The sequence below is a fragment of the Aulonocara sp. 'chitande type north' Nkhata Bay genome, linkage group LG1 (assembly GCF_057382095.1).
Source record: "Aulonocara sp. 'chitande type north' Nkhata Bay isolate Kocher_YH1m ecotype deep benthic linkage group LG1, A_spYH_male_GT1.1, whole genome shotgun sequence".
Classification (NCBI taxonomy): Eukaryota; Metazoa; Chordata; class Actinopteri; order Cichliformes; family Cichlidae; genus Aulonocara; species Aulonocara sp. 'chitande type north' Nkhata Bay.
The window spans coordinates 18,064,283-18,077,640 of record NC_141344.1 but is presented as its reverse complement, the minus strand read 5'-3'; the positions used below and the strand labels follow the sequence as shown (position 1 = coordinate 18,077,640).

Genomic DNA, 13,358 nt, shown 5'->3' with positions numbered 1-13,358 from the left:
AGGTAAACCAGAGAATCTCACAGCAAAAGAAACGAACAGAACGTGAACAGCAGCTTAGTTCCCCCTCAGTGGGGATTATGGTGAATAGCTGTTATTTTCTCTCGTCTAGTTGAATTCACTTGGAGAACAGAAAGCCCTGTTCGGGTAAGAAGCTGTGGAGTTGCTGCTTCCCTTTGTCCTCCTCTGTCCTCAGTGAGTCCTTAACTGCTACAAGGATAAAAGGCAAATTCACTAGAATTGCTTTCTTAATTTTATACCTTCAAATGTCAGAGAATTACATATTACCTAAGAAAATGAACTAAAACAACTTGTAGACCTTGTTCATATCAAATAGGCTAACAGAAGGCCATCTTTAAATTAGATTGAAATTGCGCTTTGCATTTTTGGCAAGTGTATAGCTCAGGCATGATTACATGTTATGAATTATTTTGTGGTTTCCTGTCTCCTGAGCTCAGAAAACCAGCTGGTATGAGACAGAAAAGCGTCCGTGAGAGCGATACTGGAGGAGATGTGATTATGGTTCCCTCCAAAATAAGCCTACACTTCAGATCCACACAAACACACAGTACTAAGGCTGAGACGTTATTATGTTTGTCTTGCTTTGTATGTAATTCTGACTGTGTGGCACTCACTTTAGTCCCCTGATGTTTCTCCTTATACACAAAAACACCTCCTCTTTGAGATTAGCTGCATAACAAGAGAACCACAGCTGCCCGTCAGCGGCAGATAGGCAGATGGCAGGGACTTTGGTTTTGGTGACGACTCCTGAAAAAATGAGATATACGAATCGAAGGTATACATAAATGGCACAAGCCAACAACACAAATGAATGAATTAATACAATTTCATACCCCATCTTCATATGCACCACGTTTTCTTGCACCCATTTCAATAAATTTCATGGACCACAAAACTCCTGCTACATAAGAGAAACCCATCTTGATGTCAAACCCATGCGGAAGTATAAATCAGCTAAGCTCTAAAGAACTTTTTACACTTGGTTTATTCTCTCTCAGCTCATTGTTTTGGGTTTCTGGCTAGCAGCATCACAGCCTTGGTTTTCATACAGTGTAGGTTCTGGCTGCAACAGCATGTTATTTCTAGCAAAAGGGCTCTGATCTACCGCACACACTGTAGTCATCACAGTGGAGTAATTAGTCATTAGTAATTAGTTAGTCATATTCAGATGCATGTGTTGTAAATTTATATTGCATAACCAACAGCAGGATGCAAGACACAGGTGTAGAACATAAGGTGAGCTTTTTATGCTGATTAGTTTAGAGAATTTGAAAGTCCAAGATCCAAAGAACACAACGTATGAAACGTTGGGAATTCTGGTTTTACAGATATAAGGAATACACAATTACACAGACGACACAACAAAGAACAAGGGAAGACTGAAACAATGTATACAACAGATAATGAGGATGGAGAAAAGAGGTGGAAACCCACACACAGCTCAATCAAGCAATCAAGAAAGCAATCAAGACGACAAGCAGGAGAAACAAAATTAGACAAGATACAGAAGATCAAACTACTACCAAAATAAAACGGGAAGTAAATGAGTCAGATAAGCAGGAAAACAAGATTAACTTGACTCGGAAGACAGAAGAAGGCAGGAGAACATTCAAAGAGATAAGACAAACACAGAGACAAGACTAAAGGAACAGATTGGAAACACAAAATGGAACTAACTAAATATAAACTTCAAAGTTACCTCTAACTAAAAACAGGAGTTTAAAAAAAATAAAATATAAATGGAGATCATTATGAATCCATACAACTCATGAAAAATAACACTTGAAAACTGTATGAATAGAACGGTAAATATTAAAGAGAAACATAACTCACAGAAATCCAATGCAAGGACAACTTAAAATGCAAGTCTTACATAATTGGTTAAATATATAGGAGTTATTTTTTGTTTCAAAAGAAACAAAGAATAGAAATCAAACACAAATCTCATCTCCAAACAAAAATGGATCGTGAAGTCAAAAATTAAAAAATCTACGACCATGACATTAGTTGCTAAGAGACTATATTTATAGATGTGATATTGGGAATAAATCTTGCAGAGCAAAATAAAATAAAATAAATTAGTTAATAATACTAATAATATTCTTGTAGGGCATTTACCTTCCAACTTTTGTCATTTGGCACTAAATGAATTGAATTGAATTGATTTGAATTGAATCGAACCATAAGGCTGACTAAAAGACAAATAGAGAGACTGGGGTCATTTTAAACAGAGAGAAAACATGACAAATAAATAAACAAATGACAGACAGACATAGCAGAGTGAGTCAGCGAGAGACACAATGAGACAGAGGGAGGATGAGCAACATGGAGGGATTATTAGTGACTCTGTGAAGGGATTAGGGAGGAATGCTGAGGTCTGACACACTAGAATGTGAAATTGCAGTGGCTTAGTGTCACTTCCCCCCTCCACTTCCTCTGCTCTTTTCCGCAGGTACGGACCATTCACTCCAGTCACATCACTCACCTGCCTCTGATTCTCCCTCCTCTCTCTCTCTCATTCTGACACATATGCATCACTGCTTACCTCACCAAGCTTACACATAGAGGTGTTCAGTGGGTGGTACAGTTGGAGCACGATCCAATTTCTATGGATTATCCACCTTGGATGATGCAGCAGAGCAAATTTGATGTTTTTTTTCTGGCTGGCTGGAGATCATGAACATTGTATTCTTTCCAGATGAAGTGTTTGTACTGTATAACTCTGTTAAGACTTACATTTACAGACTGACACACCAACCAAGCATGCTGTCAGTTATGTGAAAAATGTGATAGCTTTGGTAAAAGCCCATCATGTAGTTTTGACAAATTCTTGACCATTCACCTCATCTCTCCTCTGACTTTTTCTCCACCTCTCCTGCAGATCTGAGTTCGACCTGGAGTATGACAGCTATCATGAGGACTACTATGACAGGTACTGCCAGAAAGCTATGCATGGCAGCCTATACACCTTACTGCTTGTCTGTGTGTCACAGGCGCCTAAAGGCAGAGGCTAAAGTGGATTCGTCATCCTGACAGCCGCTGGTAGTGTCTGCTCCCTGCTGCTGTCTCCCACACAGCTGTCAGTCATTCTGTCTTTGCTTACAGTTTACAGTGTACCCATTTACTACACAACCTACACAACCTCACTAGTTGCACACACACACACACACACACACACACACACACACACACACACACACACACACACACACACACACACACACATCCAATACTATTTACAGACACTAAAACGGTGGGTTTTGATGTGCATTCTAAATCAAGGGTGATTTATTCTAACATGCAAACATAAACTGCAATGTTTGTACGTTCCAGTATTCTTCAACACAGCCTGAACACTCTAAGTCAAACTTTAGTTTAATTTCTTTAAGTAGTGTTCATGAATAGTTCTCCAGGCTTCTTTGAAGCAGTGGCGGAGCAGGGTGGTGGCTTACTGGGCTTAAGCCCGGGTTGTTTTTTCAGAAGCCCGGGGTCTTTTGAAGTGTAATTTTTTCATAGTTAGATGCCTGGCTGACAACTGTATAAAACAAAAACTACACACAATATTCAAAGCACATAGTGCACACTGTGGGAATTTACGACTGTGCGTAAATCCCCCCTAATATTGGTATGATCCGAGCTCAGGCACTAAGCGACTGAGCGAGGGGGCGGGGGAGAGCTGCTGCCTGCGAGTGCGCGGTTGGAGAAGCGCAGACTGAGGAGAACTGAAGTTTGACCAGGTACCAAAGAAAATCATTCGTACTGTAGAAATAATGTAAATATAACGGTGTATCACGAAAGATTGAGGTCAAACTGATCACTTAACATATATTACGTGAATTATTACGTTGATTATGAATCAACAAATGGCGAAATGAAAAACCAAACAACAACAATGCTGTTTTTTCAGTCCTAGCTTACATGTGTGTTTATTTCATATTTTCAGTTTTTCCCTCCACGGCTAAATAAATCAGTTTCAGTAATGCACTGATATACAAGAATGGACATAAGGAGGTTCTTTCAAAGAAAAAACTCTGGTAGATGTTATTTTATATATTATGCTTGTTGTTCAGTATATTTCTATGCAACACAAGAGTAATTTAAATACACAGCAGTATATTCACAGATATTTACATACACTTTAATGAAAACACAAGAACATTTTTGTTACTGTACAACATCAATTTAGAGTAAACTTGTTTTGTTTTGGATAAATAAATATTGAAATATCTTTTGAATCAGTTAAATGTCAGAATAAAGAGAGAGCTGTCTATTTTTTTATCACTTTAATCAAATTTAGGAGCACATATACACTAAGTTTATTGTTAATTAATAAGAAAACTCCAGAGGATTCCATTCTGAGCTGAAGAAGCTTCTGATAGGTTAGTAGAGTCCATGTGAGTAAATTGGTGGCACAGCTGTGGATGCATATAAGGCAAAACACAGAGCCTGTTTCTTTGAAATGGGAAAATCAAGAGATATCAACCAAAACACCAGGAAAAGAACTGTGGAGCTCCATAAGTGTGGCTTAATTTTGAATACAATTTGGTGCCATTTACAATCAAGAAATACAGATAGTTTCTCTCTTTACTCTTAAAGTTAACAAATATGTTTTTTATATTTATCAACCTAAAAAAATAAACATTTAGTCTGATTTTTATGTTACAATTTAAAAAGTGTATCAGTTTTTATCTGAAGAGTGTGTAAATATCTGGTTTCAACTGTATATTTGATACAGCCCTGATTTTGTTCTGCCTTGCTGCTTAATTAAAAAGCTAGTTTAAGGTGTCCTGCATATGTGATATATTTTTTTCCCTATATGAAGTCGTTCTTTTTTAAACAAAACTCAAAACAGAGCCTATTAATCTTTCAGTCATTTCTTTCAAAATCTGATGATACCCACAACACTGCCCAACACCACAGACTGAAATGCAACCCCAAACCGTGATGAAGCCTCCGCCGTGTTTAACAGATGGTTGTAGACAGTCACTGACCTTTTCTCAAATACATATTGATAATGATTTGAATATTGAGTGATGAATGGCTTCTTGACAGCAACCTATCTATTGAGGCCATTTCTGATGAAGCTTCAGCAAACAGTAGATGGATTCACTGAAGGACTAGATGCATCTCTTGTGCCAGGTCTTTGCGGGATTTTTTGTTATTTCTTAAGAACACGACCCCAGATACTGTTCATCTACTTTAGACCTTGTTGCAAAAAACTGTTTAATGACATCAAACTGTGTTATCTTTGGAATATTTCATATATTAACCTGAGGAAAGTGAAACAAATTATTTGTTTTTGCAACAGGCTGTTAGTAACAAAAATACTCAGGCCACTGAAAATGCAAGAAAATCCCTCTCCTAGGAAGAAAAATATAATATAATATAAAAACAAGTAATAAGAAATGCCACATGCTTTAATACTTTTACTCAGTACCGTATATTGTATGTTAATCTTTTCTTGAATATCCCAGTGAGATTATAAACTCCTTGTCTGTTGTGTCTTTGTAAAGTGTTTGGCCAAAACCAGTTTAACAGAACTGCTGAGCTCAATTTTTTAAAGTTTTAGATCTCTTTTACAGGAATGAAAACCATTCCTCGAAAAACAAGTGAAGTGACTGTGACAGTTCTAGCATAATATTGATATCCTTTTTATACTCAAAGTCTTTTAGTGGCCCCTTGTGCCCATTATTAAAATATGTTTTTGTTTCTCCTCTTATTTATTCAAGTTTCTGCTTTCAAGTTGCTGATTTCAAATCTCCAGGCCTTATTAAGCAGGAAAACTAATAACTGATTTGATTTCGCTCACGCCTTCACTTTCAAATAAAGTGAGGTCTTAAGAAACAACTTGTACTGGGAGATGACTGAAAAACTAAAAGTGCCATAACGCTTCACTTTAAATTGGTTGTAGAAAAAAGTGTCAAACATGACAGCTCTTTTTGTGGAAATGTGACAGGTTTTATTTAAGTTTTCTCTTTTAAATTTGCACTTCATACTAGTTTCTGAAAAAGGTTGACAACAGCCATACTCTTAAATTAAGTGACATCTCATAAACACCAAAATCTGTCCTTTGGACAGCGTGCATTTGTAGCGTGAGCGCAGCTTTTAGGTAGATGGTGTAGTTAGCTGAGCTTCATATCTGAATAAAAGAAGGCAGTCAACTTACTGAAACACACACATGCACAGGAGAATAACACCTCATCCTGTAGCTTCTCTCGCACCTAGTTGAGTATTATTGCTGAGTTGAGTGTTACCTGTCATTTTTTTTCATTGTTTCATATTTTCATGTGGTTTTCCTCGCGTCGCATTTTTTCGTCTTTGTTCAGGGGGGAACACTCATTGCTGATTTTCAATTTTTTTTTAACACAGTGCATGATTATTCCCCACACTGTTGGCTTGCGCTTTTGACAGCTGTGCGTGTTTGAGTGCATGTGCGTGTATTCCTCTGGGTTTGAGTGAGCGGGAGCTATGCGTGTGTACACGTGCACGCACGTTTGCATCTGTGTTTGTTGTTTGTGTACGTCAATATGTGGGAAAGGGAGAAATGACTGTTTTTGCCCGCTGTCCTCTTGAGCAAACACAACAGTAAAGTGTCTTTCAACACAGATAACACCTCAGGCTGACAAAGCTGCTTTCCATGTGGGGTCTAATCCATGGAGACAAACACTCTCACACACACTCACACACTTTTCTGTAATCCTCACTCCTCTACCGTCTCTCATTGTCTGAGCTTCTATTCTCTGAGATGACACTTCAAAGCCGGTGTAACAACACATTGTCTATCTGCCCCTGCACACAGCTCTAAAAGACTTTAAACTCCCCTAAGTCTTTGGTTTCAATGTCTCCCCGCACGGACAATGCTCAAAGCCTCTAATCTCACACACTTACGGTGGCCTAATACACTTCATACTTATGTGACATTGTGATGCATATGTGTCTGAGTGTGTATTGTGGATGTGCTAAGAACACAGTCTGTTCAGAAATCACTATATCAAGTAGACGGGCTTCACATAATATCATAGATCAGGAAACAATATAGAAAACTCTTCAGGAAGCCAGGCTGTGTCTGACTGACTGGCTAATGGCTCAATCAGTAAATCTAAATTGCCATCCAAAATCAAAGTCCTTGCAGATGACAGCTTCACTTCCTGTTGTTGGCTCGTTATATACAACAGAGGAACACTTCACTCGCAGGCTTTGCAGAAATATTTTCATTTGTTTTCAGACTGTCTTTTATCCTGAAATATCTAACACGTTATTTTTTTAAGTCACTGACACTATTATAGTAGTGTCATGGTACCGGATCGTTGAGCCAGTGTTCTCTGTTTTGTGACCTTTTGCATCATGTTGAATTCATTTTTTTGATTTTGAGAAGTGAACCTTTTTTCTGGATTTTATTAGGCCGGGTTTTCTTGTTTAGTTCGTGTGACTAGAAATGGTAGCGTTTGGTAATCCCTGTTAATTTTCCTGCTATATTATTAGAGGTCTCTAGTTTAGTTTTAAGTTAATTTAGGGTTATCAGTTTATGTTCCCGCTTCTTTGGTCTGGTATTTCTGTTTTGTTGTTTGGCTTCCCCTCCTGTCAGTCATGTCTCTTGCCCTGTCTCTCCCTCTCATCCGTGTCATATCTCTGTGCTGTCTCCATGTTCTTCTCCCTGTGTTTTCTCCTTTGTCTCCCCCGTCTGTCATGTGTTTCTATGTTTGTTTACCCCCATCTTCGTGTCAAGCCTGTGTGTCCTTGTCTGAATCTTGGTTTGCGTGCTACTTCCTGTTTTATCTTTGACAGTCCCTCGTTTTGCTTCCCCTGTCTCGTTATGCCTGATTTGGAAAAAAAATGAACATAATAACAAAGTGATTGAAATTCTTGCAAATGTATTTTAAAAAGAAACAATTTTACAGCATGTGCGTGTATTCATCATTTGCCATAACACTCAAAAATGAGCTCAGGTACATCCTGTTTTCACTGATGATCTATCAGATTTTTCTACAACTTGATTGGAGTCCACCTGTGGTAAATTCAGTTGACTGGACATGATTTGGAAAGGCACATGTTTGTATGGATAAAGTCCCATAGTTGAGGATTGTATCAAGTCACAGATATGGGGAATGGTACAGTAACATTTCTCCAGCACTGAAGGTCCTGTAATCCGGTAATCTGTAAATGGAAGAAGTTTAAAACACCAGGGCGCTTCCTAGATTTGGTTCCCCGACCAGTATAAGTGATTGTGGAAGGTCCTTTGTGAGGCAGGTGACCAAAAACCTGATGGACACTCTGACAGAGTTTGAACATTGCTCTGTGGAGAGAGGAGAAGAAGGAGAACCATTTCTGTAGCACTCCATCATCAGACCTGTATGGTAGAGTGGCCAATCAGTTTAGGCCCCGGATGACTTGGGGATAGAAGCTCCTCTTGAGTCTCTCTGTCCTTACCCGGATAGTGCGGAACCTTCTGCCGGATTGCAGAAGTTGGAACAGTTTGTTGCCAGGTTGGGATGGGTCCTTCAGTACCTGCGCTGCTCTAGTCCGGCATCTCCTGGTGTAGGTGTCCTGAAGGGGGTGGGGGGGAGCAATCCTGCAGCAGCGTTCTGCTGTACAGATCACTCTCTGAAGAACTATTTGGTCATTAACACAGCTGTTCCCAAACCAGGATGTGATGTTCTGTGTGAGGATGCTCTCCACAGCACCTACATAGAAAGTCCAGAGGATCGCTAGCGAGACCCTGAACTTCCTCAGTTGTCGGAGGTGATACAGGCGCTGCCTAGCCTTTTGGTCTGGACCTGAATGTGGGCAGACCATGTCAGGTCTGAGGAGATGTGGACACCAAGATACTTGAAGGACTGCACCCTCTCCACTGGAGCTCCATTGATGATAGTGGGCTTGTAGTCTCTGTGCTGACTCCTTCTGAAGTCCACCACCAGCTCCTTGGTCTTGCCAACGTTCAGCTGGAGGTGGTTATCCTGGCACCATGATGCCAGATTCTTCACTTCGTCAATGTAGCCCGCCTCATCGTTGTTGGAGATGGCGCCCAACACCACTGTGTCGTCAGCAAACTCCACAATGGTGTTGGAGCCATGGGTGGCTCCGGATCTGTGGTGTCTGGAATGGAGGAGGAGATGATGTTCTTCAAGGCACATGACACATGACAGGCAAATGACAACCCACCTGGTGTTTGCTAAAATGCACCTGAAGGAGCCTCAGACCAGATTGAACTTTTTGGGCTGAATGCTAAGAGTCATGTCTGACCTGCCCAATACCAGTGCTACACCGTGCTACAGTGAAGCATGGTGGTGGCAGCATCATATTATTCTAGGGATGTTTTTTGGCAGCAGGAACTGTGAGGCTAGTCAGGATTAAGGGAAAGATAAATGGAGCCATGTACAGAGAGAACCTTGATGATAACATCCTCCAGAGCGCTATGAACGTTGGACTGGAGCAAAGTTTCAGGTTAGAAAAGGACAACGACTGTGAATTCCTTGACCCAGCCATAGTCCAGCCATAAACCTGACTGAACATCCCTAGGCTGTGCAGGGTGTTCCCTATCCAACCTGAGGGATCTTGAGAAGTTCTGCAAAGAAAAAGGGAAGAAACTGTTCAAAAGTAGGTATGCCATGCTTGTAGCATCATTCTCAAAAAGACTTGAGGCTGTAATTGCTAGCATAGGTGCTTCAATAAAGAATAATAACAATGTCATTGTGTAGAAGTATGGAACAAGTGAAGTAGTATGAATACTTTCTGCATGCACTGTACCATTCAAAACATTAGCTTCCCACACTTTCTACAGGTTTGCCAAGTGATGATTGGTTGGTTTGGATCCTGTAGCTCTGTAGCTTCACCTGGTCACTGGGTCAGTGAGTGTCGAGGCCATTGCATTCTTCAGTCACATCATTATTTCTATTTTTGAAACACCCATGCACAAACACAGTGTCATTTTTTGTAACCACTATAGAGGTTGACAGTGATACACCCCCTGTCACCGGCACTACTAGCCTGCCGGGGAGCTATTGATTGGCCCTGACAGAACCAATTACATTCAGTGACAGATAGAGACATGGAGCTGTCCACAGGGAGGAGGCAACAGTGAGAGTGAGACAGTTTCACTCTCTTGCATTTGATAAATAGAAAATACAAGTCAAAGGAACATAGAATAGACCCCCCCCCCCCCATATTTATTTATGACGGCTGGACAACTGCTTTAATTTGCATCTCTTTTCACTTCGTTTGAATATGATTACATTTTTTTGTAGTCTAAGTTTAGGTATGAATGCTGATTTGAATTTGATACTTAAAGAACTTTGAAAACATACAATATACGTTCAGCTGAGCAAGAGAATATTTCAAAATAAAATACAAGCAAACTAGTCCCAGTTTTGAGCATTGCAGTGTGCCCTGCATCAATCTGCCATCTGAGTGAAAGTTAAAGTGGCCTCATGAGCATGAAACGTCATCACCACCTGTTGCCTGAAACGGTGGATCTAAAAGCTGTGTACTCTGTACGGAGGCTGTGAACAGCTCAAATGATCTGCGGAACAATAATCTGCATACAGCTTCTAATTTGAGTCATTTTCACCTATGTGTGACAAAATGCATTGTTTCCAGCCTCTGATTATCATTTCAGACACAAGCACAAAATCACACAGACACAGCTACAGCACAAAAACACAAGTTGCTGCATGAAAACAGTCATTTAACAATATTTTTTGTTAAAAATGTGTCTACCTAATCTACAGGGTGTATGACTACCAGCGTGTGCCAGCTTCCTTTTCTCCCCTACCCCTGGGACCCAGTCTTGCCAAGCGATCCCGTTCCTCCTCCCACTCCTCTGGGCACAGACGCAGCCGAGACAGAACCCACTCCAAAAGCTCCAGAGCCCACTCTACTTGTTCAGCCACAGCCAAGTGTGAGCAATATGAATGGGATGTCACTGAGATTTGATTGTTGTGGAAAAAACGTAACAAACAAATTTTAAAAAAACAAATGGCTTTATTTTACATCTTAAATTAGACAAGTTGGATAATGTAGGTTCCCATTGTTTGCCTAAAATGGTAGTAAAGTTCTATGCATTTAAACTTACATGCTTAATAAATATATTTTATAAAAAAGAACTCATGCATTTTACACTGGCAGTTTTGTAGTTTTGTCTCTCTACACACCATCACAGTGAACTCTAAAATCAACCAATTAATTGAAGTGCAGACTTTCAGCTTTAATTCAAGGGGTTGAAAAAAATCATTGCATTAATTGTTTAGAAATTGCAGAAATTTCTAGTCCTCCATTTTCCCAGAGTTAATTAGACAGTTGACTGACAAGCAGTTTCACGGCCCGTTCCCTCGTTTTTCCATGACAAGCAGATCAAAGATATGGAGTTGTTTCCAAGTATTGAACTTGAATTTGGTAGTTGTTCACAGGGACTCTTAGTATGAGGTCAAAACAGATGTTGATAGAAGTGAACCAAACAGTAGATTCAGAGGCAGAATAAAAGTCTTTATCATCAGTCCAGAAATTCTTTGGGCAGAATAAACCATGATTAACTTGTACCGGAATGATGGGAATAGAAAAGTACAGAGGAGAAAGGGAACATTTCATGATCTGAAGCATACTGCATGTATGTCCAATACGACTTTACGGCATGGCATACAGCATGTATGGCTGTGGAACCGGATCACTATTGTTTTTTGATGATGTGACTGCTGATAGAAGGAGGAAATGCAGCATTTGATGATGTCTGCATCTCAATCACATCTTAATTCATTTAAAATTTACTGTGGTGATATACAGGGACAAAATTACATGTATATATGCATCTAAATATTTATGGACCTAACTGTATATTGCTCCAGTGTCCTCAAAGAGGTCTCACACTAGCTGAAGTACATTCAGAATTCTTTCCAAAGGTGTTTCCAGGTCGTGTAATTTCCTAATGCCGCTTACATTTTCTCGCTCTCTCTGTCCTTGCAGTGGGGATGGAGGAGTTGCAGGTGATTAAAAAGGAGCTGACTCTGATAAAGACACAGATCGATGGGCTGCTTGACAGTCTTGACAGGATGGACACACAGAGGAATGACCACAAAGGTGAGACACTCATTCAGAAAGACAGTGGAGTCGGGTGGCTGTAAGATCGAATGATAGATAATCCATTTGCACATCAGAATCATTTTAAGGAGGACTCCGGCAATATGCCACGTTCAGATTCCTGCTTGATTAGCTCCTCCAGTCACAACCCCAATCAAAACGATTCAGGATCTGTACTGCAGGGAAACTGGGGGATGGGAATGCACTGCATGGATGGAGCCACTCTTATTTTACCTGACAAATCAATTATTTTCCCCCAGTCAGGATCTTTTAAAAAGTTGAATCCAGGCTGTCGGGGGAGAGGTGTATAGATTTATGGTTGGGATCAAATTATGGAACATGCTGAACAAACAGCGTGGTTGAAGTAACTGACTGATGAGACTTCTGCAAACGCAAATAATCAAGTACTGTGAACGGCAGCCGATCGCTACACACAGAAGGAAGTGCTGTTGCTGCCCTCATGTGGACATCTCCAGGTCACTGCAGCTGGCTACGAAAAAACGTCTCAGGGAATAAAGGACAAAGCTCTATTGTCCTCCTTAAGGAAATTATTTTAGCCTCTGCCTTAATTAAACCGACCATAACTGAAACACTGAGTTTACACCACTCCCTCTCACTTGATGCAGTTCAACCTCCTCTGAGCTCCCAACCCCTCAGTCACTGCTACACTTAAATGTTGTTGAGTGAAGACAGTACTTTAACCTTGAAACCATTATCACAACATTCGACTAAAAAAACAGTCCTGGACAACCTTCATTTTACTATCTGTGGATTTGCACCTGCAAAAGTCTGTGTTAAAACTCTCCTGTCTACTTTGATTGACCTTGGCTGATAGATAGCTCTCATCTTTATATTAATTTATCTCCAGCTTTGCTTCATTCCCCTGTCCCTCACTGTCTAGCCTTGCCGTCTCTCATCTCCCTCTCGCTATCATCACATCTGTCCTTCATCTTGTCACTCCCACTCATTTTTCTACCTGTCATCTAGTATAAAATCAGAGAACACGAATTTTCTTCAATACGCTGTACGAACAGCAATTAATCTCAAATAAAACTGCGAATGTCGTGTGTACATATGTTTATTCTTTTTCTTTTTTTTTTTCAGGGTCTCCACTGAGAGAGGATAGTCCAGTTGGCTCACCATATGCTGCATCACCCAGCAGCCCAGAGCACTCCCTTTCCTCCCTCTCGCCTCCTAGTTCCCGCCATCGAATTCACAAGGAGAGCCCTGACCTGAGAGAGCCTGACGATGACCACCACACGGTAAATGATGTT

The 13,358-nt window shown here is 40.3% G+C and overlaps 1 protein-coding gene across 2 annotated transcripts in view; it reads left to right on the top strand.

Annotated features, from left to right (window-relative positions):
* LOC147338925 (uncharacterized) overlaps positions 1-13,358 on the top strand; it is a 46,108-nt gene that overhangs the window by 30,644 nt on the left and 2,106 nt on the right. The window contains exons 3-6 of one of the 2 annotated variants that reach the window (XM_086286276.1): positions 2,900-2,950; positions 10,743-10,912; positions 11,971-12,084; positions 13,189-13,346. In XM_086286276.1, coding sequence (XP_086142402.1) covers positions 2,900-2,950; positions 10,743-10,912; positions 11,971-12,084; positions 13,189-13,346 — 493 coding nt within the window. The remainder of the gene's footprint in view (positions 1-2,899; positions 2,951-10,742; positions 10,913-11,970; positions 12,085-13,188; positions 13,347-13,358) is intronic. The other variant, XM_086286286.1, reaches the window with a different exon arrangement.